Genomic DNA, 23859 nt, shown 5'->3' with positions numbered 1-23859 from the left:
CTCCTTGGTGCTGGGATCTCGAGCCACTGCCCTGGCTGGAGGTGTCCAAAAGCCAGGCTGAGGGAGGAAGCGGCAGGGACCACACTGTCCCAGGTCACACCAGACATCACTGGCCTGCTCCAAAGCAGTCCACCCTGTTTTCACCCACGTATGTTACGGAGTAGTAGGACAGTTTGTGACTCCACCTGTTTCTTCAGGCTATACCAAATTCTGGAAGAGTAGAAATGATTTGGGGCACATTTTCCAGTTTCTGGTTCTTAATAATGAGATTATGCTTGCTTTCTTAATATAAATCCACTACCTTAGAGATTGTGCATTAGAAGAAATATCAAGAGGTGATTCCAAGGGATACGTGGAATGATTTAGATGCAGTTCCACCTAAGGACTAAGAGACAGACCAGATCATTTCAATGCCTCATTTCAGCCCTTTGATTCTAGGAATAGTTACATTCTTTGGACCTCAGGTTTTCTACCTAGAAAATACAAGTTATTAATAATAATTTTAGCTTTCCTTTCAGATTTAGTACTCAAGAATTGTACTGCTATAAAGTGAATATTTTCTAATAACTTTTTTTTTTTTTTGGAGACACAATCTTGCTCTGTTGCCCAGGCTGGAGTGCAGTGGTGTGATCTCGGCTCACTGCAACCTCCACCTCCTGGGTTCAAGTGATTCTTGTGGCTCAGCCTCCCAAGAAGCTGGGATTACAGGTGCATGCCACTACCCCCGTCTAACTTTGTATTTTTAGTAGAGACAGGGTTTCACCATGTTGGCCAGGCTGGTCTTGAACTCCTAGCCTTAAGTGATCTACCCACTTTGGCCTCCCAAATTGCTGGGATTACAGGTGTGAGCCACTGCACCAGGCCTTCTAATAATTTTTGATACAGTTTACACTTAAATACCTAAGATATGCATTGCTTATTTTTGGCAGGAGCCAATAATGGAAGTGCATGCTTTCTGTTTTTCTATTGAACTGGTTTCAAGAATTAAATAGATGATCAGATGTGACTCCTCTGTGAGAAACATGATCTTCTGTATGTCTCTCTTCTTAAGGAATGAATTCTATTCTGGTGTATGTTGGCCATGAAGTGTTTGAGAACTACTTCCCCTTTCAGTGGAAGCTGGAGGACAACCAGTCCCACAGGGAGCACCTGACTCAGAACATTGTTGCCACTGCCCTCTGGGTGCTCATTGCCTACATCCTCTATAGAAAGAAGATTTTTTGGAAAATCTGATGGCTCCCGCTGACACGTGCTACTGGAGGACTCTAGTGGGCCTGCAGGGAGGACTGAAGCAGGCTTTGTTAAAGGGAAGCATTCATTAGGAAATTGACTGGCTGTGTGTTTACAGAATATGGGGGAAGACGCTGATGTCCTCAACTGGTTAACTGTGACACAGCTCTCCAGGACTCTGCCTGTGTATTTGTGACTTACAGATTTGAAATGTAATTGTGTTTTCCTCCCTCTTCTGTGGAAATGAATGTATTTGGACCTTCATTCCAAGGAGATTGGCTTTAACTCTCCAAAAGGGAATTGCCGTGGGTGTTTTTCTTCCGTGTTGGATGAAACAATCCGAGATCTGCTTCTTGCTGACCTTATTTCCCTGCAAACTTCCTTTCCACACACATGCACATACCAACGCGAAATGCCATCACTCCTACTACGGCTGCTATGAAGCTTACTGGATGTGATGTGTCATAACTTAGTCTATTTTTTTGATTCAATGCAGTTTAATGTTTCCAGAAAGCCAAAGTAATTTTCTTTTCAGATATGCAAGGCTTTGGTGGGTCCAAAAAATGTCTATCACAAGCCATTTTTTCTTATCCTCTCTCGGAAAGTTAAAATATAGATGTGTGATTCCCAACCCCTCTTGCCTATCTGTCTGTCTGTCTGTCCATCCATCTGCCTTCTTTCCTCCCTGTCTCCCTGTCCATCTGGATGGCATCCACGGGCCATGGGAGTGGCTGTGGGGAGGGCAGGCACTGCCCATGCTGTGGGTCCAGCTGAGCCGTCCCTGCTGTGTGAGGTGCTGGGCGAGACCCTTGGCCAGCCCGGGCCTTGGCATCCTCATCTGTGAAGTCAGAGGGTGGGGATGACTCTCAGTTTCCTTCCAGCTCTTAGACATGATGAGGTGACAGACATTGATAGCTTTTCTGAAATCTTCAGAAAAAAAGTTTTATTACCGAAAACTCTTCAAAATAAATGATAATGAAAACTTTCAAAAACTCTCATTGGAGTAAGTCTTTTCAAGATGACCCTCCACAATGGAGGTGGCGTTCCTGCTTGTCATCATATAGCCAAAGACGTTGTTTCTTAGGCGTGAAACCGGGGACACAGAGACACACAGCACTGTTGGTGGGAGGCGTCGTCACCCTCCTGAGTGTTCTGTAGGGATGTCCTCGGTGAGGAACATGTGGTCACAGGGTTGTGCTTTACCCACCCTTCCCTGGTGAGATGGGCCTTAGCCTGTGCCGCTGCTTTCAACCTTGTCTCTGCACAACAGCCTTCTGTCTGTTTCTGGCTCTGCCCTAGGCCCTGAACTCTCATCCAGCTTGTACCTGTCTGCTTGTACCTGGCCCCTCCACCTGGAGGCCAGCCCTCGTCTCAGCCTCAGCCTTACCCTCCTCTCCTCAAACACGAAGTGTTTCCTCTTAGGTTTCCCTGGCTTTGTGAATGGATCACGTGTCTCTAGGTATAAACCTGTTGTCATCTTTCTGCCCGCCTCACCTCCGACAGATCTCCCCAGTACTGTCTCCATCTTCCACCTGCAGCTACTCCGTTCTCATTGTCACTGCCACATCACTCAAGTCCAGACCCTTGTCATCATTTTCAAACCAGCCTCCTTCCCTTGTCCCCGCCTTCTTAAAGCCACCTGTCCATTGCCACCAGATTAAGCTTTCTCCAGCCAGATCACCTCTCTTTGAGAAATCTCCATTGAAATGGAAACACCTTCGCCTGGCACACATACTCACCTCTTTATCCCCACGTATCTTTCCCCCTCCCCCTCCCCCTCCCCCTCCCCCTCCCCTCCCCTCCTTCCCCTTCTAAATTCAGCCCAGTGGGGCTTCTCCTGCCTCCATCACATCACAGAAGTACCTCCTGCTTCTGGTTTCAATTAGAGCCTTCCTGGATTGCCTTTTCCTCTGAACTTTTTCCTATCTACAATTTGATCTATTGTTTTTAAACCCCTTACTTCTGAGGTACCTTCTCTAATCTCTTATTCTCATCCCCAAATAGTGTTTTCTTCCTCTGGGTTCTTGTAATGTTAACAATCTCACAGCATTTAGTGCTTTTTGGCTGGTGTGACTTTTACTTGTGTGCATGTGCAATTTCTAATTTCCCACGCTAGACTGTGAGCTTCCTAAGGCAAGAATCATGCCGTGTTTGTTTGTGTATTCCTCATGGCGCCAAACAGTGCCTTGTACATTGAAGGCGCTAAATAAACATTTTTAAAGCAAAGTGATGTGGATTTTTAAAATAAATATTTAAGTGCTGTAAGATGAGCATGTGTCCAGGGTGCCCATGAGAATGTTCATGGGACTGTGGGGACAGTTGTCGTTCCTCTTCCTGCCACCCTTTCCTTGCAGTGAGTCACTGTGGATGGTCCCATTTGTGTCATCCCAAAGTTGAGCAGGGAAAGCTGAGTGGGGCCTCTCCATGTGAGTTTTCTGGAAGCATTTCTCAAACTGGGTGTTACATCAACTAGGGTGTCTTGAGCTGTAAGAAAATAACTCTGGAATCACTTGGGCTAGAGGGGAGTTTCTCTAAGTCCCAACAGAGGCCAGACCCAGCTGGAGCTTGCTGTCAGCTAGCCAAGGCTGCTGCTGCCGCCGCCGGCCTTAGGTGCCCCACACCAGCACAACATTCGTGGGAGGAGAGTGCATCCCGCTGGGGGGGTCCCGTAATCCCTTTTGGCTGGAAACCCCAGAAACCTCTCAGTAGCCTCCCCTCCTGTCCCATCTGCTTGTCCCAAGACCATCAGGGGCAGGGAACTGGGATGAACCGAGCCCACGGCTGTGTGGAGGAAGGTGACCCCCCTGCACAAGACTGTGTTCCTTTGGGAAGGGAGGAGGGAGTGTGTTGGGGTGAGGGGCAGAGCAGGGGAATGGTCATGGGGCAACACCCAGTGACAACTGCAACAAGTGATGACATCTCACAGGGAGGCACGAGCTACTAAGGATGGAGCAAGAAACACTATTCTGCACAGTGGGGAGAAAAATGCGACTTTTTTGATTTTTTTGCATTTATGTTCCTAATTCCTTTTTTTATGATTTTGGTTTTTTTCTTTATTATACTTTAGATTCTGGGGTACATGTACAGATCATGCAAGATTGTTGCATAGGTACATTAACAGCAAGGTGGTTTGCTGCTTCCATCCCCCCATCACCTATACTGGACATTTCTCCCCACGTTATCCCTCCCCACCCTCCCTCTCTGTGTCCACATGTTCTCACTGTTGAATACCTGCCTATTAGTGAGACCATGTGGTATTTGATTTTCTGTTCTTGTGTCAGTTTGCTGAGAATGATGGTTTCCAGGTTCATCCACGTCCCTACGAAGGACACAAACTCATTCTTTTTCATAGCTACATAGTATTCCATGGTGAATATATGCCACATTTTCTTTGTCTAGTTTATCATTGATGGGCATTTGGGTTGGTTCCAGGTCTTTGCTATTGCAAAACAGTGCCACAGTGAACATGCATGTGCATGTGTCTTTATAATAGAACAATTTATAGTCCTTTGGGTATATGCCCAGTAATGGGATTGCTGGGTCAAATGGAATTTCTATTTCTTAGATCTTTAAGGGATTGCCACACTGTCTTCCACAATGGTTGAACTAATTTATACTCCCACCAAGAGTGTAAAAGTGTTCCTATTTCTCTACATCCTCTCCGGCATCTGTTGTCTCCAGATTTTTTAATGATTGCCGTTCTAACTGATGTGAGATGGTATCTCAATGTGGTTTTGATTTGCATTTCTCTAATGACCAGTGATGATGAGCATTTTTTCATATGTTTGTTGGCCTCATGTATGTCTTCTTTTGTAAAGTGTCTGTTCATATCCTTTGCCCACTTTTGGAGGCTTTCTTTGTTTTTTTCTTGTATATCTGTTTTAGTTCTTTGTAGATTCTGGATATCAGCCCTTTGTCAGATGGGTAGGTTGCAAAATTTTTTCCCATTCTGTTGGTTGCCGGTTTACTCAAATGATTGTTTCTTTTGCTGTGCAGAAGCTCTGGAGTTTAATTAGATCCCATTTGTCTATTTTGGCTATTGTTGCCATTGCTTTTGGTGTTTTAGTCATGAAGTCCTTGCCTATGCCTATGTCCTGAATGGTTCTGCCTAGGTTTTCTTCTGGGGTTTTTATGGTGTTAGGTCTTATATTTAAGTCCTTAATCTATCTGGAGTTAATTTTAGTGTAAGGTGTCAGGAAGGGGTCCAGTTTCTGTTTTCTGCACATTGCTAGCCAATTTTTCCAACACCATTTATTATCAAAAATTAGATGGTTGATCTTTTCCCCATTGCTTGTTTTTGTCAGGTTTGTCAAAAATTAGATGGTTGTAGATGTGTGGTGTTGCTCTGGAGGCCTCTCTTCTGTTCCATTGGTCTATGTGTTTGTTTTGATACCAGTACCATGCTGTTTTGATTACTGTTACCTGGTAGTATAGCTTGAAGTCTGGCAGAGTGATGCTGCCAGCTTTGTTCTTTTTGCTTAGGATTGTCTTGGCTATGCGGGGTCTCTTTTGGTTCCATATGAAGTTTAAAGCAGTTTTTTCCAGTTCTGTGAAAAAGGTAATTGGTAGTTTGTTGGGATAACGATAAATCTATAAATAACTTTGGGCAATATGGCCATTTTCACGATATTGACTCTTCCTAACCATGAGCATAGAGTGTTTTTCCATCTGTTTGTGTCTTCTCTTATTTCCTTGAGCAGTGGTTTATAGTTCTCCTTGAAGAGGTCCTTTACTTCCTTTGTTAGTTGTATTCCTAGGTATTTTAGTCTCCTTGTAGCAATTGTCAATGGCAGTTTCCTAATTCCTATGTATAATAAAGTGAATGTACTGCCAGTTAGATCATAAAATGTATCTTTTTCATGGCCAGCAGAGGGCATCTTTTATAAATGCATAATAACCCAGTTTGTATCAAAGGGTATTAGCTTCAGTGAAATTTCAACATGCTGTTACTTTTTCCTTATAATGTAATTCTGTTTTCCAAATAAATGGGGGAGACAAATGGACTTTGAGAAAATTTCTCAGCATATCAAACTGCCTTTCACAAAGAGATCTTTGTATGGGTTGTAAGAACACTAGGAGTAATCGGATGCAGTGGTACATGCCTACAGCCCCAGGCACTCGGGAGGCTGAGGTGGGAGGATCCCTTGAGCTTAGGGGTTCGAGGCTTCAGTGAGCTATGATTGCACAACTGCATTCCAGCCTGGGTGATAGAGCAAGACTCTGATTCTAAAGAAAACAAAATGAAATTAAGGCTAGAGCTTCAAAAGTGCTAAGCAATACACCATATAAGCCATGACCATATTAATAATGAAGTTTCTAGCATAATTCCAGCTTTTGGAGTCTTTAACACACCTCTTCTTAAGCTTTGAAGTTAAGTGGGAAAACATTACCAGGGTTTGTTTTTTAGGTACATAATTGTGTAATCTACCAGTTTTTACTAGAATGTAGTAAGTCAGCATTTTTCTCTTGGTAATCAGTTTCTGTTGAGCATTCATTCCAAAATTGTTCTTCAAGCTACATGCATTTCCAAATTCAAAGTGAATGGAAATGCTTGGCTGGGCGTGGTGGCTTACACCTGTAATTCCCGCACTTTGGCCAAGGTGGGTGGATCACTTAAGGTCAAAAGTTTGAGACCAGCCTGGCCAACATGGTGAAACCGCTTCTCTACCAAAAATTACAAAAAAGCCAGGCATGGTGGCAGGCACCTGTAATCCCAGTTACTCTGGAGGCTGAGGCAGAGAGTTGCTTGAACCTGGGAGGCAGAGGTTGCAGTGAGCCGAGATGGAGCCACTGCACTTCAGCCTGGGTGACAGAGCAAGACTCTTGTCAAAAACAAAAACAAACAAAAAAACAACAACAACAACAACAAAAAACAAAGTTACTGCAAATGCTAGATGTTTGCATTATGCCATAAAATGCCTCAGATATAAATGCCTTATCCAATTGTGTTTGTCAAAAGACTGTAATAGACAAAATATGCCATCACATTGCTGGCTTTTTTTTTCCCCCAGAATTCCATCCGAAGTGCTAGATTTAGGACAGCTGGCCTTGCCTACTGCCAGGAGGAGCGCATGGCTTCCCACAGTGTCCATTACCATTTGGGGTTCAGTGGAATCCTAGAGAAATCATTGCAGCACTGTTTACAATAGCAAAGACCTGGAACAAACCCAAATGCCCATCGATGATAGACTGGACAGGGAAAATGTGGCACATATGCACCATGGAATGTATGCAGCCATCAAAAACAATGAGTTCGTGTCCTTCGTAGGGACATGGATAAACCTGGAAACCATCATTCTCAGCAAACTGACAGAAGAGCAGAAAATCAAACACCGCATGTTCTCACTCATAGGCGGGTGTTGAACAATGAGAGCACATGGACACAGGGAGGGGAGCACTACACACTGGGGTCAGTTGCGGGGAAATAGGGGAGGGACAGCGGGGGGTGGGGAGTTGGGGAGAGATAGCATGGGGAGAAATGCCAGATATAGGTGAAGGGGAGGAAGGCAGCAAATCACACGGCCACGTGTGTACCTATACAACAATCTTGCATGTTCTTCACATGTACCCCAAAACCTAAAATGCAAAAAAAAAAAAAAAAAAGCAATTGTTTTTCTGATTTTCCGCTGTTCATGGTCAGCTGTTCTTGTATTTTATCCTATACATAGTCACACCTATACTTCCATAAACGAGAGTTTCTATTCTGACATTTGGTCAGTCTTAGCGTCATTTGGCTACAAACTGGTACCTCCCTCTCACTACATCCTGTGCAGCTCAATCCACAGCTGATTGAACAGAGGTACAGCCTGGCAGTGTGACAACCCTAGGTGATGCTTTCCTGTCAAAGGACACCAAGAGGACACTGGCCACTAACACTGTTACAGCAGGGAGGTGCAGCATCAACAGAGCGCAAAGGCTGGAGGCGTCATAAAGGGCGGGGGGGCGCCAGGGGGGAGTAACTGAGGGGAATGGCTGTCCGTGTGACCAGCCACCTGGATTCGGTTACCTGACGTTGTCTGGAGGAGAAACAAACCGTCTAACAGGAGGCAGCGATGCAAGTTGTAGGAAGGTGCCCACCGAATTGTGGCTTGCACAGGCAGGAGAGCCCTGGCGCGAGGGCTGGCCGGGGACAGCGAAGCGAGGGACTCAGCTCTGTGGCCCCGCGTGCCTGCCAGTGTCGTCCCGGAGGCGGGCCGCGCTCTAAACCCACAGGGCTGGACGGGGCTGAAGATGGGCTTCCAGATCAGTGCGAGGGGCTGCTCCCAGCAGGCGGTTTGGCCCCAGCAGCAGCTTGGCGTCTGGGCCACGTCACGCGGGCTACCGGCGCTGTCCACCGCCCAGCCAGGAACGCGCTGGCCTCTTCTGCTGCGCATGGAAACAAGAGAAACCCGGCCTCAAAGACTCTGATGGGAGAACACTTGCCGGGCCCTCTAGGCGCCCCCACGCCCCCCGTCCCTCCAGACAGGGTCTTCTTCTGTCGCCCAGGCTGGCGAGCAATGGCTCAGTCATGGGTCAATGCAGTCTTGACGTCCCTCAAGCCATTCTCTCCCTTTAGCCTCCCAGGTAGCTGGGACTATAGACGCGCCACCTCGCCTAATTTTTTTTAAACTTTTTTTTTTTTTGGTCTAGAGACGGGGATCACTCTATTGCCCAGGCTGGTCTCAAACTCCCAGACTCAAGTGATCCTCTGGCCTCAGCCTCTCAAAGTGCTGGGATTGCACACGTGAGCCACTGCTCCAGCCCTTTAGACTTTTGGCCTCCGTGCCTCCCCTCCGGAATGCCCACCCCTAACCAGCCTCTTCTCTCTCCTGCTAATGGCTGGGACACGGCCCCCTCCACCTCCTGCCCCTCCGCTGTTGAACTTCACACCCAAGTTTATGTCACTGCTCCGTGCCCAGGACCTCGGATGGCACCAGCTGACAGTGGCATCCCATCTCTACAATTTGAGGTTTCGCCCATATTAAAAAAGACCAGGGGTACAGGACCTCCAACCCAGGCATCCATGTAGGTGAAAGCTCCCCTCTTCCTCTATCCACCGCTGGGGAACCCTGGCCGTTCATTTGGCTACAAACTGGTGCCTCCCTCACAAGCATACACACACACAAGCATACACATATGCACACATGTAAAAGCACAGACATACACACACACCAAGCACACATGCACACATTCACACAAATACAAGCAAACATGCAACACATACAGGTATAAGCACACACAACCACACACACACCCAAGCACACACACATCCAAGCACACATACACACAAGCACACACACAAACACATGCGCAAGCACACACGCACAAGTGCGCAGAAACACAAGCACATATGCATAAGCATGCACATGCATAAGCACACACACAGGCACACATGTACAAGTACACATGCACAATTGGACACAAGCACACACACAAACATGCACGAGTAGACAAGCACAAGTGCACACGTGCAAGTACACACACGAGCATACACATACGCACACAAGCATGCACACAAGCCCACATGCACAAGTGCACATGCATGCACAGAGACCTTCAAGGCGCTCCGCCTAAAAGGAAGGCAATACGACTTCCTGCCTAGGTCCTGCAGCCAGAGCAGCGGAAAATGCCCCAGGAGACTGCCCTTTCTGCTTCCCGGGCCTTTGGGCTCTCTGGCAGGCCCGGGCCAAGACTTATTATCCCTTAGTGTGGAGCCCAGTGCAAGCACCATCACTCGCTGGAGGGAGCCCGGCCTCTGCACCCGTGTCTGCCCATAGAAGGGCCTCATTCGCTGGTGGCTTTAGTGTGCGCTTTTCCTCCATACCTGCAGGAAGAGCTGAGGCTTGACCAAGCCTTCCCTGTTTGTTTTGAGCACTGGTGAAGAGCAGGCCAAAGGGCCTGAGGCCCCATGCTGGCAGTTGCCTTGGGACTAGCAGGCACACTTTGGAGGACGGGTCCAGTAGGTATAAAGATCGTTTGCACTCTTGGTCTGTCTCTATCATTCTCGAGAGAGCAGGCCAGGACTAACCCAGGGAAGGTTTATTCAGCCACGGGTTTGGGCCACAGACCCTGGTTTGGAGCAAAGGGGGATGCATGTGGATGGCCTGGGCAGAGGACATAGGCAGCCTTTGCCGATGGGTTTCTGGGCCCTTGGTCCTGTCCACTTCTGGTCATATGTGGATGTGGGTGAAGCCCCAAACTGTAGGGATGGGATGTAACTGCCAACAGGGGCAATCAGGTCCTGGGCAGGGGCTGTGACAGAGGTTCCTGTGTGAGATGTTTGACAGCAGAGGGGCAGGAGGTGGTGGAGGGGCCGTGCCCAGGCCATCTGTAAGAGGAGAGAGAGAGGCAGCTGGCAGTGGGCGTTCAGTAGAGGTGGCCACAGAGAAGAAGCCTAGAGGCCCCCTACTCCTAGATGGCCACCCAGCCAAGTCTTCTGAGGACCCCATTAGCACATCCAGGAGGGAAAACAGTATGCAGGCTCTTCAAAAAATTACAACTAGAACTGTGATATGATCCAGCTATGCTACCACTAAGTATACATCCAAAGAATATGGAATCAGCATTTTGAAGAGAGAGCTACACTCCCGTGTTCATTGCAGCATTAGTCATAAAAGCCAAGTTATGGAGTCAACCCAAGTGTTCACGAATGAATGAATGAATCAAGAAAATGTGGTAAATATTCACAATGGAACACTATTCAGCGGTAGAAAAGAGAAACGGAATCTTGTCACCTAGAGGACATTAAGTGCAATAAACCAGGTACAGAAAGACAAATACCACATGGTCTCACTTACGTAGAATCCAAAAAAGGAATTCACAGAAGCAAAGAGTAGAATGGAGATTGTCAGTGGCGGACAGGTTGATTGGGGAGATGTTGGTTAAAGGATACAATAGTCCAGTTAGACAGCAGGTGTGAGTTCAAGAGCTGTGTCGTGCAACCTGGTGACTAGAGTTAACAACAATGTGTTGAGAATTGCTGAGACAGTAGATTTTAAATGTTCTTTCCACAGCAATAAAATTTGTTAAGTGAGGATTATGTGAATTAGCTGGATTTAGGCATTGTACAATGTATACATATCTTAAAATATCATATTGTGCACATACATTTATATAATTTTTGTCAATTAATAAAACTTCGATAATATAACACCACTATGATATTGACTATTGAAGGTTATATTTTGAACATTTTCTAATAGCAACATTGTATATTTTCTTTATACTTTATATTACTTTTTTCTGTTTACTGTGTTCTTATGAAATAAAATAATGCAACAAAAACAAAACACATCAACCTCTTTGTACTTTTCTGGTAACACACCTGCATGGTAAGTAATGTGGCCTTGCTCAAAGAGAGGCCTGGCCTCTTTCCTTGACTTCAGGGAGGTAACCCATGTCACACCTGACAGAGTGTCCTTGTGTAGGGCAGGGCTGGTCACACTGGATATAATGGTGAGGCTGCTCACACCTAACAGTCTCAGGGTGTGGGTCGATTATGCCAGAAAGACTGATCATGTGATCTAGAGTAGGGGCTTTGGTCCCTCGATATGTGTTTGTTTACATGATGACCGACTTCACCCATGTGCAAAATTATCAGTCAGTCAGTCACGTCTACATAAGAAAGCGCCAGTAAAATCTCTGGACAGCAGAATGTGGATGGGCCTCCCTGGCTGGCAGTACTCCCAGTGTGTTGTGCATTCATGCAGGGAGGCTGACACGTCTGGAGGACAGTGGAAGCTGCATTTGTAAATCTCCCAGACTCAGCCCTGTGGGTCTCCTCTTTTGGCTGATAGGAGTTTGTATCCTTGCCCTGTAATAAACTATAACCGTGGTATAATAGTTTCCACAGAGGTCTGTAGGTCCTTCTGTGAATTACTGTATCTGACAGTGCTTTTGTGAACTCCCCAGGCTTGCAAAGGCAGTCTTAGGGAATGTGCCGTGAGACTTTGCAGTTTGGCCAACTCTGGGGAATACTCAGCAGCCAGTCTCCTGGCATACTAGTATTCTAGTATGCATCCGCATTAATCCATATGCACTTGGCTTAGCTGCAAATTTTTGAAACATAATTAAAACATGTATGTGGTAAAATAAATACCAGCAGCTCTATGCATTGAGTCCTAACTAAATGCTAGATGCTAGACAAGTATTATTTGTTTGGTTTATCACACCAACCTGTGAAATACAGTTATGCCTAATTCTAAGGAAGAAAAGAAATAAAAAATTGAAAAACAAAAAACCCCAACAAACCCCAGTTGATTAGAATGCTACTTATATACTGTTGAGAGAGTGTTATTTAACAGAATAGACGTGGTGACTATGCTGTAATACATAGATATGTTTAAAAGGTCTTTCTTAGAATGCTTTGTATACACTCTGTTGGAAATAGTTTTATTTTGGAGACTGGATATGGTGTTGACACAGTAATGCATGCAGTATAAAGACATGTTACAAGATGTTTCTTAGAAAACTGTGTATACGCTATGTTGAGATAAGTGTTAATTCCAGGAATGGATGTGGTAAGCACTCTGTAATGCATGTAGCGTTAAAAGACATGCGTTTACAGATATTTCTAAGAATGCTACACATACACTATGTTGTGTGTAGTCTTCTTACAGAGAACAAGTATGAAGACCTGCATGTAATGCATGAAGTGGATGCGGAGACACCGATTTCACAGCTGTTTGTCACCATACTTCTCATACACTGTGTAGAGAACAGTGTTACTTTGGGAAACGGTGGGCTAAAAGACTCTTGTTTAAAAGATATCTCTTAAAAGACTTAAACCTAAGACCTAACACCATAAAAATCCTAGAAGAAAATCTAGGCAAAACCACTCAGGACATAGGCATAGGCAAGGACTTCATGATGCAAAACACCAAAAGCATTGGCAACAAAAGCCAAAATAGACAAATGGGACCTAATCAAACTCCAGAGCTTCTGCACAGCAAAAGAAACAGTCATCAGAGTGAATTGGCAACCAACAGAATGGGAAAAAATTTTTGCAATCTACCCATCTGACAAAAGGCTAATATCCAGAATCTACAAAGAACTAAAACAGATTTACAAGAAAAAAACAAGCAAGCCCATTCAAAAGTGGGCGAAGGATATGAACAGACACTTTACAAAAGAAGACATACATGAGGCCAACAAACATGAAAAAATGCTCATCATCACTGGTCATTAGAGAAATTCAAATCAAAACTACATTGAGATACCATCTCACACCAGTTAGAATGGAGATCATTTAAAAATCTGGAGACAACAGATGCTGGAGAGGATGTGGAGAAATAGGAATACTTTTACACTGTTGGTGGGAGTGTAAATTAGTTCAACCATTGTGGAAGACAGTGTGGCGATTCCTCAAGGACCTAGAAATCGAAATTCCATTTGACCCAGCAATCCCATTACTGGGTATATATCCAAAGGATTATAAATCATTCTAGTATAAGGACACATGCACACGAATGTTCATTGTGGCACTGTTTACAATAGCAAAGACCTGGAACAAACCCAAATGCCCATTGATGATAGACTAGACAGGGAAAATGTGGCACATATACACCATGGAATATTATGTAGCCATAAAAAATGATGAGTTAGTGTCTTTTGCAGGGACATGGATGAACCTGGAAACCATCATTCTCAGCAAACTGACACAAGAACAGAAAATCAAACACCGCATGTTCTCACTCATAGGTGAGTGTTGAACAATGAGAACACATGGACATAGGGAGGGGAGCAGCACACACTGGGGTCTGTTTGGGGGAAAAGGGGAGGGACAGTGGGGGGTGGGGAGTTGGGGAGAGATTGCATGGGGAGAAATGCCAGATATAGGTGATGGGGAGGAAGGCAGCAAATCACACTGCCACGTGTGTACCTATGAAACAATCTTGCATGTTCTTCACATGTACCCCAAAACCTAAAATGCAATAAAAAAAAGACACTAAGATAGTAAAAAAAAAAAAAAAAGATATCTCTTAGAAGCCTATGCGTACACTATGTCACATAGTGTTGTTTCAAAGAATGGAAGTGATGACCACAAAATAATGCCTACAGCAAAGTGCTAAAGACTCATGTTTTAAAGCTGCTTCATGGTATTCTCCATACACACTATGGTAAGAGCAATGTTTTGGCAGTGAGTGATGTGATGACCTCATTGTAATGCACTTAAGGAATGTTTAAAGACAGAGGTATTACAGGTTGGGTGTGGTGGCTCACGCCTGTAATCCCAGCATTTTGGGAATCTGAAGTGGATGGCTCACTTGAGGTCAGGAATTTGAGACTAGCCTGACCAACATGGCAAAACCCCGTCTCTATTAAAAATACAAAAATTAGCCAGGTGTGGTGGCACATGCCTATAATCCCAGCTACTTGGGAGGCTGAGGCAGGAGAATTGCTTGAACCTGGGAGGCAGAGGTTGCAGTGAGCTGAGATTGTGCCACTGCACTCCAGCCTGGACAACAAGAGCAAAACTTCATCTCAAAAAAAAAAAAAAAGACATAGTTATTACAGATGTCTCTTGAATGTTACTCCTACACTATACTGAGAGCAGTGCTATTTCAGAAAATGGCTGTGGTCACCACACTCCCTGAAACTAAAACGACTAGAAGAACACATTGGGGAAGATCTCTATGGCACTGGTCTGGGAGATAGTGTTTTGGATATGATTCCCAAAAGTACAGAAAACAAAAACAAAATTAAGGCAAATGGATTAATCAAACCAAAAGGTTCTGAACGGCAAAGAAAATAGAGTGATGAGATAGCCTAAGGAACGGGAGAGAGTTTCAAACGCCTGAAAAGGAGCTAATATCCCAAAGTACCTCATGGTTTCTACCGGCACCCATGCAACTGGCAGGTTAATATGATGACTTACAATAGGATGGACTCTTAGAGCCTGTGGACAGTCTTGGAAATGAGGCTGGGATGCTGAGATGACTTTCTGGCCCCTTTGTGGGCCTGGTAAGAGGACCTGTGAATTCTCTTGGCCAAGGGACGAGCGGGGTGGGGATGAAGGCCCTGCACTGTTCTGTCTGTGAATGTGGCTGACGAGTGAGTGAGGCAGGATTGAAACAAACAGCCTGAGGGATTTGCTTGTTCGTTTCTCCTGCTAGGAAAAAGCCGCAAGTCCTCAGAGCTGACGCTGAGCCTTGAATAAATCCAAAGCACTAGAAGTTGGCATGTTTGAGCTGTGAGTGACCAAGACGCTGCTAGAAACTAAAGGGAAATGTGCTTCGTCAGTGGCTTTCTTATCAGCATGGAGGTGCCCATTCCCTCTCCACTCCCTAATCACCCCGCCACCAGTATCCAAATTCAGCACCTTGGAAGATTAAACTAAGTATGAATGGGCATTTGAAAGAGGGGAATAACTCTTTGGACACAGGCATCCAGCTAACTATCCTGTGTGGTCCCCCGTGGTGCACGGGTAGCTCTAGGTGCAGGGTGGGTGGAAGCGCTAAAGACTGTAGGGTCTAGAATGGTTGCAAATGGGCAGAAAAAAGTTAAGTTCCGGATGCTGGGTGCTCTCCAAATGCTGCGATGCACACAAGAGAGAAGGTGGCACAATGCTTAGAGAAAAATGCCACCACCAAACCCTCTCCCCACACCAGCCCCTTCTGGCCCCTTGTGCACCCACACCCCTGCGCCGGGGATGGTGCAAACTTAAGTTAGCCCCTGACTCAGACAGGTGTGAATCACCATGGTCTGTGCTTACTGAGCTAATGCTAAGGGTACTTCATGGCTCTCTAAAGTAAATAAAAGATTTTTTTTGGGTAACATAAGACCAATGAGAGTTCTGTAAATATGGGTTTTAATGAGCATTATGTGGCAATGAAGGCTTTTGTATTGTAGAAGCACATACTCAATGAATTCTAAGCACACTCCGGATAGTATTTATTTCATTCTTAGGTTATCTTTGCAAAGTAGGCAAAGCCACACCACGTCCTTCTGTGTTGACTGATGGTGGGAAGAGGTGGAGTGCATTGGTCAGCAGGCAGTGGGGAAGAGAGGAAGCCAGCGTGGATGGCACTTCACTCACCCAGTTCTGTCCTTCTTCTCTGACTGGCGCTCTACAAAGCTCAGTAGGGTGCTGTTTCATAGCCTGGGACCCAAGAATTCCAGGAATTATATGAGGACCCAGCCCAGGTGCGTTTTGGGAGGCACATGTGAGTATCTGGAGAATACAGAAGACAGATACACTGTTTACTAAGGGCACAGTGTGCCAAGTCCTATGGTAACAGCAAGTTGTAGGCTCCAGGTGACTTATTCTTTGGGCAAACTCAACAATGGAGGAACTTAGTATCCTATTTTACACGAAGAAACTGCCACTTGGATGGAATAAATAAATAGACAGGATCGCATGGCTGGTAAGTGGTAAGCTGATATCTCAAAGACAGGCCTTCTGATCGTACTTCAGGTGAGCTAGGCGCCTCTTACCAGCACTCTATTAAAAGGCCAGAGGCAGCAGAGGGTGTCATTTGAGCCTCTGATGAACAGGAGAAAACCGCAAATGTTGCTACTCATGAGGATGAAGTTAAGATTGTTACAACATTTGATGGGACACCCGTTTTTAACTTTTTTTTTTACTTCACTGAGAAGGAGGGAGACAACCATTTTTATCTTAATGCAGCCCATGAAAGTTCTTGTAAGACTTCCATGGGTTTTGGTCTGGCACTGTGGCTCATGCTACAATCCCAACACTTTGGGAGGCTGAGGTGGGTGGATCACCTGAAGTCAGGAGTTCGAGACCAGCCTGGTCTCGTTTCTACTAAAAATACAAACCCCGTCTCTACTAAAAATACAAAAATTAGCCAGCTGTGGTGTCGGGCACCTATAATACCAGCTGCTCGGGAGGATGAGGCAGGAGAATCGTTTGAACCCTGGGGCGGAGGTTGCGGTTAGCTGAGATTTCCTGGGCAAAAAGATTGAAATGCCATCTAAAAAAAAAAAAAAAAAAAAAAAAAGACTTACATGGTTTTGAATCTATCTCTTGGGTAGGATTTCATGTGGAATATATTTTACCTCAAAAAGCGTTTGTTCAGCCACTGATAACTCTATGCAGCTCTGTAAAATATGTAATCATTAGACAGATGAGGTGTTTCATCTAAGAATGAGATGGGTAATTGTGTTTGTAATAAAATATATTTATAAATGTCTCATTGTGAATATTTAGTAACCACTTGAATACATGTCTTTGGCCAGAATATTTACATACATATGTACCTACACTCTATAATACCCATTATGTATAATTTTTATATATCCACTTTATATTATATTACAATAGAGCTGCACCTTCTGTGGCTGTTGTGGGCTTCATTACCCACCAGCTCCAAGGTGTCAGCCATCAGGTCCTCAACAGTGGCAGTGAGGAAATCAGGCATGCATGGGCTCAGCCACTGGGCACAGTGGATCTCCCACAGGAGGGTTCCACAGGGACGGTAGTTCTGCTCCTGCTGAGAGGGTGCCAGGCAGCTTCCTAGGCCAAAAGGAGATCCAAAGTCTCCTTTTTCTAGACATGAGGTTTGGTGAGTGCTGTGGGTTGGATGTGATTTGTCCCCAGCAGAACTCATGTTGAGCTGGGTGTGGTGGCTTATGCCAATAATCCCAGCACTTTGGGAGGCTGAGGTGGGGGGATCACTTGAGGTCAGGAGTTCGAGACCAGCCTGGACAACATGGCAAAACCCCGTCTCTACTAATATATACAAAAATTAACCCAGCATGGTGGTGCACACCCAGCTACTCAGGAGGCTGAAGCAGGAGAATCACTTGAACCTAGGAGGTAGAGGTTGCAGCGAGCCAAGATTGTGCCACTGCATTCCAGCCTGGGTGACAGAGCAAGGCTCCATCTCAGAAAAACAAAAACCCAAAATCTCAAGTGAAATTTGGTATCAATGTGGCAAGTTTGGGAGGTGGAGCCTAGTTTGTAATTATTCCCAGTTGAGTTGAGTTGACACCTTCTAGGAGGAAGAGGCTTGGTTTCTGGATCGCACTCTGTCATGTGGCTGTTCACAGTGGTGCTTCTACCTCGGCACAGGGAGAATAAATGACTGCACAGTGTAGAAGCAGTCTAGACAGCCCACATAAACTAGAGCTATCTGACTAGCTTAGGAGATTTCTAGTCCTTCCACAGCAGGCAGAGCTGAGCCTGGATGCCCTGGGGTCATGGCCCATGAGGACAAAGGGACTGACTGTGGGAAAACAGGCAGTGATCAGTGCAGCCATAGAATACAGATTATATTATATAGAAATCATTTTCCTAATCTGTTAGGAATTAGAAATCTGTTTCCTAATTTATTAACATAAGGCTGTTTATATTAGTCTCTAGGGGTTTAAAAAGCTATCAATTGTTTTAATCATGTTTATTAATATTTAAGTTAGTCTCATCATTTTTTTCTCAACATTGCACTAGGTCTATGTATTTTGTCAATAATTTTATCAATTTTTGTTATATTCTATGTAATAATTGTTCTATATTTTATTATCTACCTTATGCTTTATTGTTACACATTACTGTATTTAGCTTACACTTCTATGTATAAATTCCAGAGACTGACATCTAGACTGCATATTGTCGGCATCCTCTATTCTAGTAAATGAATTTGCAGTTATCTTATTTTGCCTAAAATTATTGAATGAAACAGAGTGCACAACTTTGACTTGGAGGATTTAATTTGTTTTTTAGTCTAGAAAAAATAGTCATTAGAAATATTGCCTAGTTTTAATCTTTGAAATTAAAAATTCTTTAACATATTCTTTCAAAAATATTACATCATGAGTAACAAAGTTAATCTGTTTGATTAAAATATTTGTTAAAACTTTCTTTGAGAGCAAAATATTTTAATGATCTAGTTGTGCTGAAAAATGTGATCTAAAGCTCAGGTTTAACATGTAAATTAGGACAAGTGTGTGTTGTATTGTTGAAATTTTTGAATCCTCAATCAATGTTATCTGCGTTATCACAAATATAATCACAAAGGGTCTGTTGAAATTTTTCACTGTGGTCAATTAATTGTACATTTTATCTTATGATTTTGTCAAAAGTTCTCCCTTACTATTTCAAACTAGCAATGATCTTTCCCCAAAAATGAAGCCATGGCTGTTTTGCCCAGATACCTTGTCTTCAGCTCCTCCATGGACGGCGGACGGTTCCACCACAGATTCCTTCCCAAAGTTCAGAATGTGTGGTTCATCCCATCTCTTTGTTTGGAGCAGGCTAATTGAGATTAACAGTTGAAAGATAAGAATATAGAAAATACAGAATATTCTACCTTCAAAGTGTTCCAAAAACCAGTTGGTTTTCTTTATGATCCTCTCCCTCTTTTTTTTTTTTTTTTTTTTGAGACAGAATCTCGCTCTGTTGCCCAGGCTGGAGTGTGATCATGCCATCTCGGCTCACTGCAGCCTCTGCCTCCCAGTTCAAGCAATCATCCCACCTCAGCCTCCCAAGTAGCTGGGATTACAGGCATGCATCATCACATCAGGCTAATTTTTGTAATTTTTAGTAGCAACGGGGTTTCACCATGTTGGCCAGGCTAGTCTCAAACTCCTGACCTCAGGTGATCCACCTACTTTGGCCTCAGAAAGTGCTGGGATTAGAGGTGTGAGCCAAAGTGCCAAGCCACACTTTTCATATTTATTAGCTGGGAATCAACTTTTAATAAAAACTTCTTGATAAGATTCTTGGCTGGGCATGGTGGCTCAGGTCTGTAATCTCAGCACATTGGGAGGCAAAGGCAGGTGTATCACCTGAGGCCAAGAGTCAAGCCTGGCCAGCATGGTGAAAACCCATCTCTACTAAAAATACAAAAACTAGCTGGGCATGGTGGCGCATGCCTGTAGTCCCAGCTACTCGGGAGACTGAGGCAGAGGAATCGCTTGAATCCGGGAGGCAGAGGTTGCAGTGAGCCGAGATTTGCGTCATTGCGCTCCAGCCTGGAGACAGACTCAAAAGAAAAAAAATAGAATAGAAAATTATAAAATCATTTTCAAAACATTTAGTCTGCACCTGCCATTCTCACTCCATGACAATCCTAGGAGGGCAGAGGCTTGATTTCTGGATTACGTTCTCTGTCATGTGACTGCTCACAGTGGTGCTTCAACCTCGGCATGGGGAGAATAAATGACTGCACAGTGTAGAAACAATCAAGACAGCTCACATAAACTAGAGCTATCGGACTAGCTTAGGATATTGCCTATTCTTTCCACAGCAGACAGAGCTGAGCCTGGATGTCCTAGGGTCACAGCCCATGAGGACAAAGGGGATTACTGTGGGAAAGCAGGCAGTGGTCAATGCAGAGGTGTTCACCAGCCACCAGCTGGGGTTAGGGTACTTAGCCAAAAAGGTGTTAAGACAGAGGAGAGGATATAGAATGATGCAAAGGTGCTCACTAGAACAAGGATGCTTTGGGTGACTTTGGACTTGGGGGAGGACCTGGGGGAGAGGTTAGGTCTTTGAAGGTGTTGGACCCACTGCCTGTGCCTTTGCAGAATGAAAACCATGGAGCTGCTGGCCCAGATCTTGAGGCCCAAACACAAAACATCATAGGATCATGACAATGTTACATGTAGTAATCCTGTAATTCTGTTATTGCCTACTGCACAACAACATCCTAAGTCTCTTTTCTGTGTGTTATTTTTGTTACTCCATTTGCCGGTCACACTCTTAAGAAAAACGGTGTTTACCAGCATGTTTGGCAGCCAGCACAGAGGACTGAAGGCCCCAGTGTATCTGGGACCTTGTAGCTTTAGCTCTGCCCACCTGGAATTTGTGGGGCTGATCATGATGGCCTGGAAGATACTCATGAAGCAGACAGTGCCCACGCACATGCCCCTGACCACTCTGTGAGCACAGAAAACAAATTTCCACCCCATGCCACTGAGGAAATGTTTCAGTCCCAAAGTGGCCATTGTCTGTGGGACTCCCTTAGAGAGAATGACCAAGGAGTTGGCTACAGTCAAGTGCTAGAGAATCAGATCTGTGGACCTGGATGTGCTTCTGGTGAAATAAAGAGAACTATAATGACAAAGAAAAAAGCAATTGCCCAAGAATCCTACTGTGGTCTGAGATAACAAGATCATTCCTATTACCACACCCATAGGGGCAATTTGCCATTTTTCAATGACTGATCGTTTTATTCAGAGTGAGAGGATCCCGCATGGAAACAGGAGGCCTGTTGTACCGTGGCAACCGAGACGCATTCTTGTGGACCATAGTTTTCAAGCCATTAATTTCCTATTAAATTTCATTTTCTTTTTTCTGAGAGTTTTGCTATTAAAATACATATGTGCATATAGATGTATATTCCTAGCATAAGAGTGTTATAACAGCGTTTTATGTATAACTGTTACAACAATTCTCTCAATTGCTTTATTGTTCCCGTTTGACAGGTGAGGCGATCTCGGGCACAGGAAGGCTGAATGACACTCCCAAAGTCACTTCCTTGTAAGAGGCAGTGCCAGAAGCTACTAATGTACTTGACCACTATGCTGTCTTAGCAGCAGACATATTTATTTAATTTAATTTAATTAATTTATTTTTTGAGGTGGAGTGGAGTGCAGTGGTGTAATCTCTGCTCACTGCAAACTCTGCCTCCCAGGTTGAAGTGATTCTCCCACCTCAGCCTCCCGAGTAGCTGGGATTACAGGTGTGTGCCACCATGCCCAGCTAATTTTTGTATTTTTAGTAGAGAAGGGGTTTCAGCCTGTTGGCCAGGCTGGTCTCGAACTCCTGACCTCAGGTGATCCACCCACTTTGGCCTCCCAAAGTACTGGGATTACAGGTGTGAGTCACTGCGCCCGGCCCAGACATAATTATTTTTTAAAACAGTCCACATACTTAAAAAATATTTTGTATCTCATGAGTTTTTTAAAGAATGATTGTGAATCTTGTTTTTCTTTTCAATTGTAATTGAAAAGCACCGTTGCTTGTTTTCTAGGCAAACATTATCGTGATCAGAGAGCCAAGTAAACTATAGAGGGGCTGATTTTAGTATAATCTTAAAATAATAATTATATAAAACCAAATGGAATTTATTAAATGCACAAAAAGAATTAAAACAGGAGGTTCTTTCCATCTTAACCAAGAAGAAGAGCACAGTGGAATGACCTTGAGCTAAATGAGGGAGCAGGAAAATGAGTAGGAGGTAAAACATTGCAGAGGAGAAACTAAATTACCATGAGGGTATAAAGAAAATGAGTATCTGTGAATGAGAAAATATTAAACACAGTATTTCAATGTCAGAATGGTTCACTATATCAAAACTCGAGCCCATTATGCAAAAGAGAAACTGGAGGTAAAGATTATACATTGACTCAAAATAGTACTAAGATAAGCACGGAGCCTGGGAATGGCATGAAAACATTTTTAAACCAGAGGAAAGATCACAAAATAATGCAATTCTGAAAACTGCTGAAGAGCTTAACTTTTGTTTCTAACACAAAAACCTAAGGTCAGTTACCTTTCTTTGTTGATTTCATGAAGGAAAACAGTCTCACCGTAATGAATAGGCAACAGATTTTTTCTGTCCCCACACACTTATGCTCTCCATTCAGTATATTCTATGCACAGAGTTGGTGAAAACACTATATTTATTCTTTCTTAGCAGAATAAGGCAATTCAATCAGCTACACCTTATACATGATCACAGGCATACAGGTGTCATAGAAACACCTCTACAAATCTTGAAAATGTTCATGTAGATAAGACAGAGCAGCTGGCAAATTAATTTCCAAATTATATTAGAGAACTTAAAAATCGGCCGGTGTGACAGCTCATGCCTATAACTCCAAGACTTTGGGAGGCTGAGGCAAGAGGATCGCTTGAGGCCAGGAGACCAGCCTGAGCAACATAGGGAGAGCCTGTCTCTACAAAATTTTTTTAAAAATTTGCTAAATGTGGTGGCACCTGCCTGTGGTCCCTCCTGAGTGGTTACTCAGGAGGCTGAGGTGGGAAGATCATTTGAGCTGAAGTAGTCAAGGCTGCAGTGAGCCACAATTGCACCACTGCACTCTGGCCTGAGCGACAGGAAGAGACCCTGTCACAAACAAACAAACAAACAAACAGATTTCGTGACTTTATTAAAACCAACAATGATGAACAGTGAGGATGACATTAAATGAGACGCAGTTAGGGGCTGACTTATGGTCTTGACCTCCATTCCTTCTCCGCGAGTCCAACCCAGGACCCAGTGGTTCTTTCCCCTTTTCTGCATTGCATTGGCGCTGACTTAGTTTCTAGCCCAGAAGAATCCCTTTTCCAGACAAAAGCCCCTACTCCATCTCCCAGTACATTTCCTCCCTGTGCAAGCTATGCCTTCTAGACTGAAACAGAAAATACTCACCTGATTTTTTCCTTGCTGTGGGGACAGTGGGTGCAGGGTAATGCTTAGGACAGCCAGCAGGTGAGTGTGTGGCGGGAGGCAGCCCGCTCTCAGATTCAGGCTTATGTCCTTCAACCTCGCCTTTTCTCAGCGCTGCAATGAGCATTTCACCTATGGCAACAATGACAGTACACACTTGGGGAGCTAAAAATATTTCGAGAAACTTTGTCCCAGTTACCAATGACCAAAACCAAATACAATTTTCTAGCGGGCAACTCCAGAGAGATGAGGGTGTTTGGCAGAGGCTCTTCCTTCCCACGATCCGCAGAGG

General features: G+C 44.4%; 1 protein-coding gene and 1 pseudogene across 3 annotated transcripts in view; both read left to right on the top strand.

The window, feature by feature from the left end:
- Positions 1 to 3500, top strand: part of HGSNAT (heparan-alpha-glucosaminide N-acetyltransferase) — a 53661-nt gene extending 50161 nt beyond the window's left edge. For both annotated transcript variants that reach the window (XM_032288035.1, XM_032288034.1), the window contains one exon: positions 1052 to 3500. In XM_032288035.1, the coding sequence (XP_032143926.1) occupies positions 1052 to 1233 (182 nt within the window). In that variant the 3' untranslated portion in view covers positions 1234 to 3500. The remainder of the gene's footprint in view (positions 1 to 1051) is intronic.
- Positions 2448 to 3500, top strand: LOC116558248 (annotated as a pseudogene). Its single transcript, XR_004271917.1, has one exon. The product of XR_004271917.1 is annotated as an uncharacterized LOC116558248 (transcript).
- Positions 3501 to 23859: the final 20359 nt, after the last annotated feature.

Source organism: Sapajus apella, unplaced genomic scaffold (assembly GCF_009761245.1).
Source record: "Sapajus apella isolate SASKATOON/1434 unplaced genomic scaffold, GSC_monkey_1.0 scaffold21, whole genome shotgun sequence".
Taxonomy (NCBI): Eukaryota; Metazoa; Chordata; class Mammalia; order Primates; family Cebidae; genus Sapajus; species Sapajus apella.
Note: the sequence above shows the minus strand (reverse complement) of the source record. Positions and strands in the feature narration are given on the sequence as shown.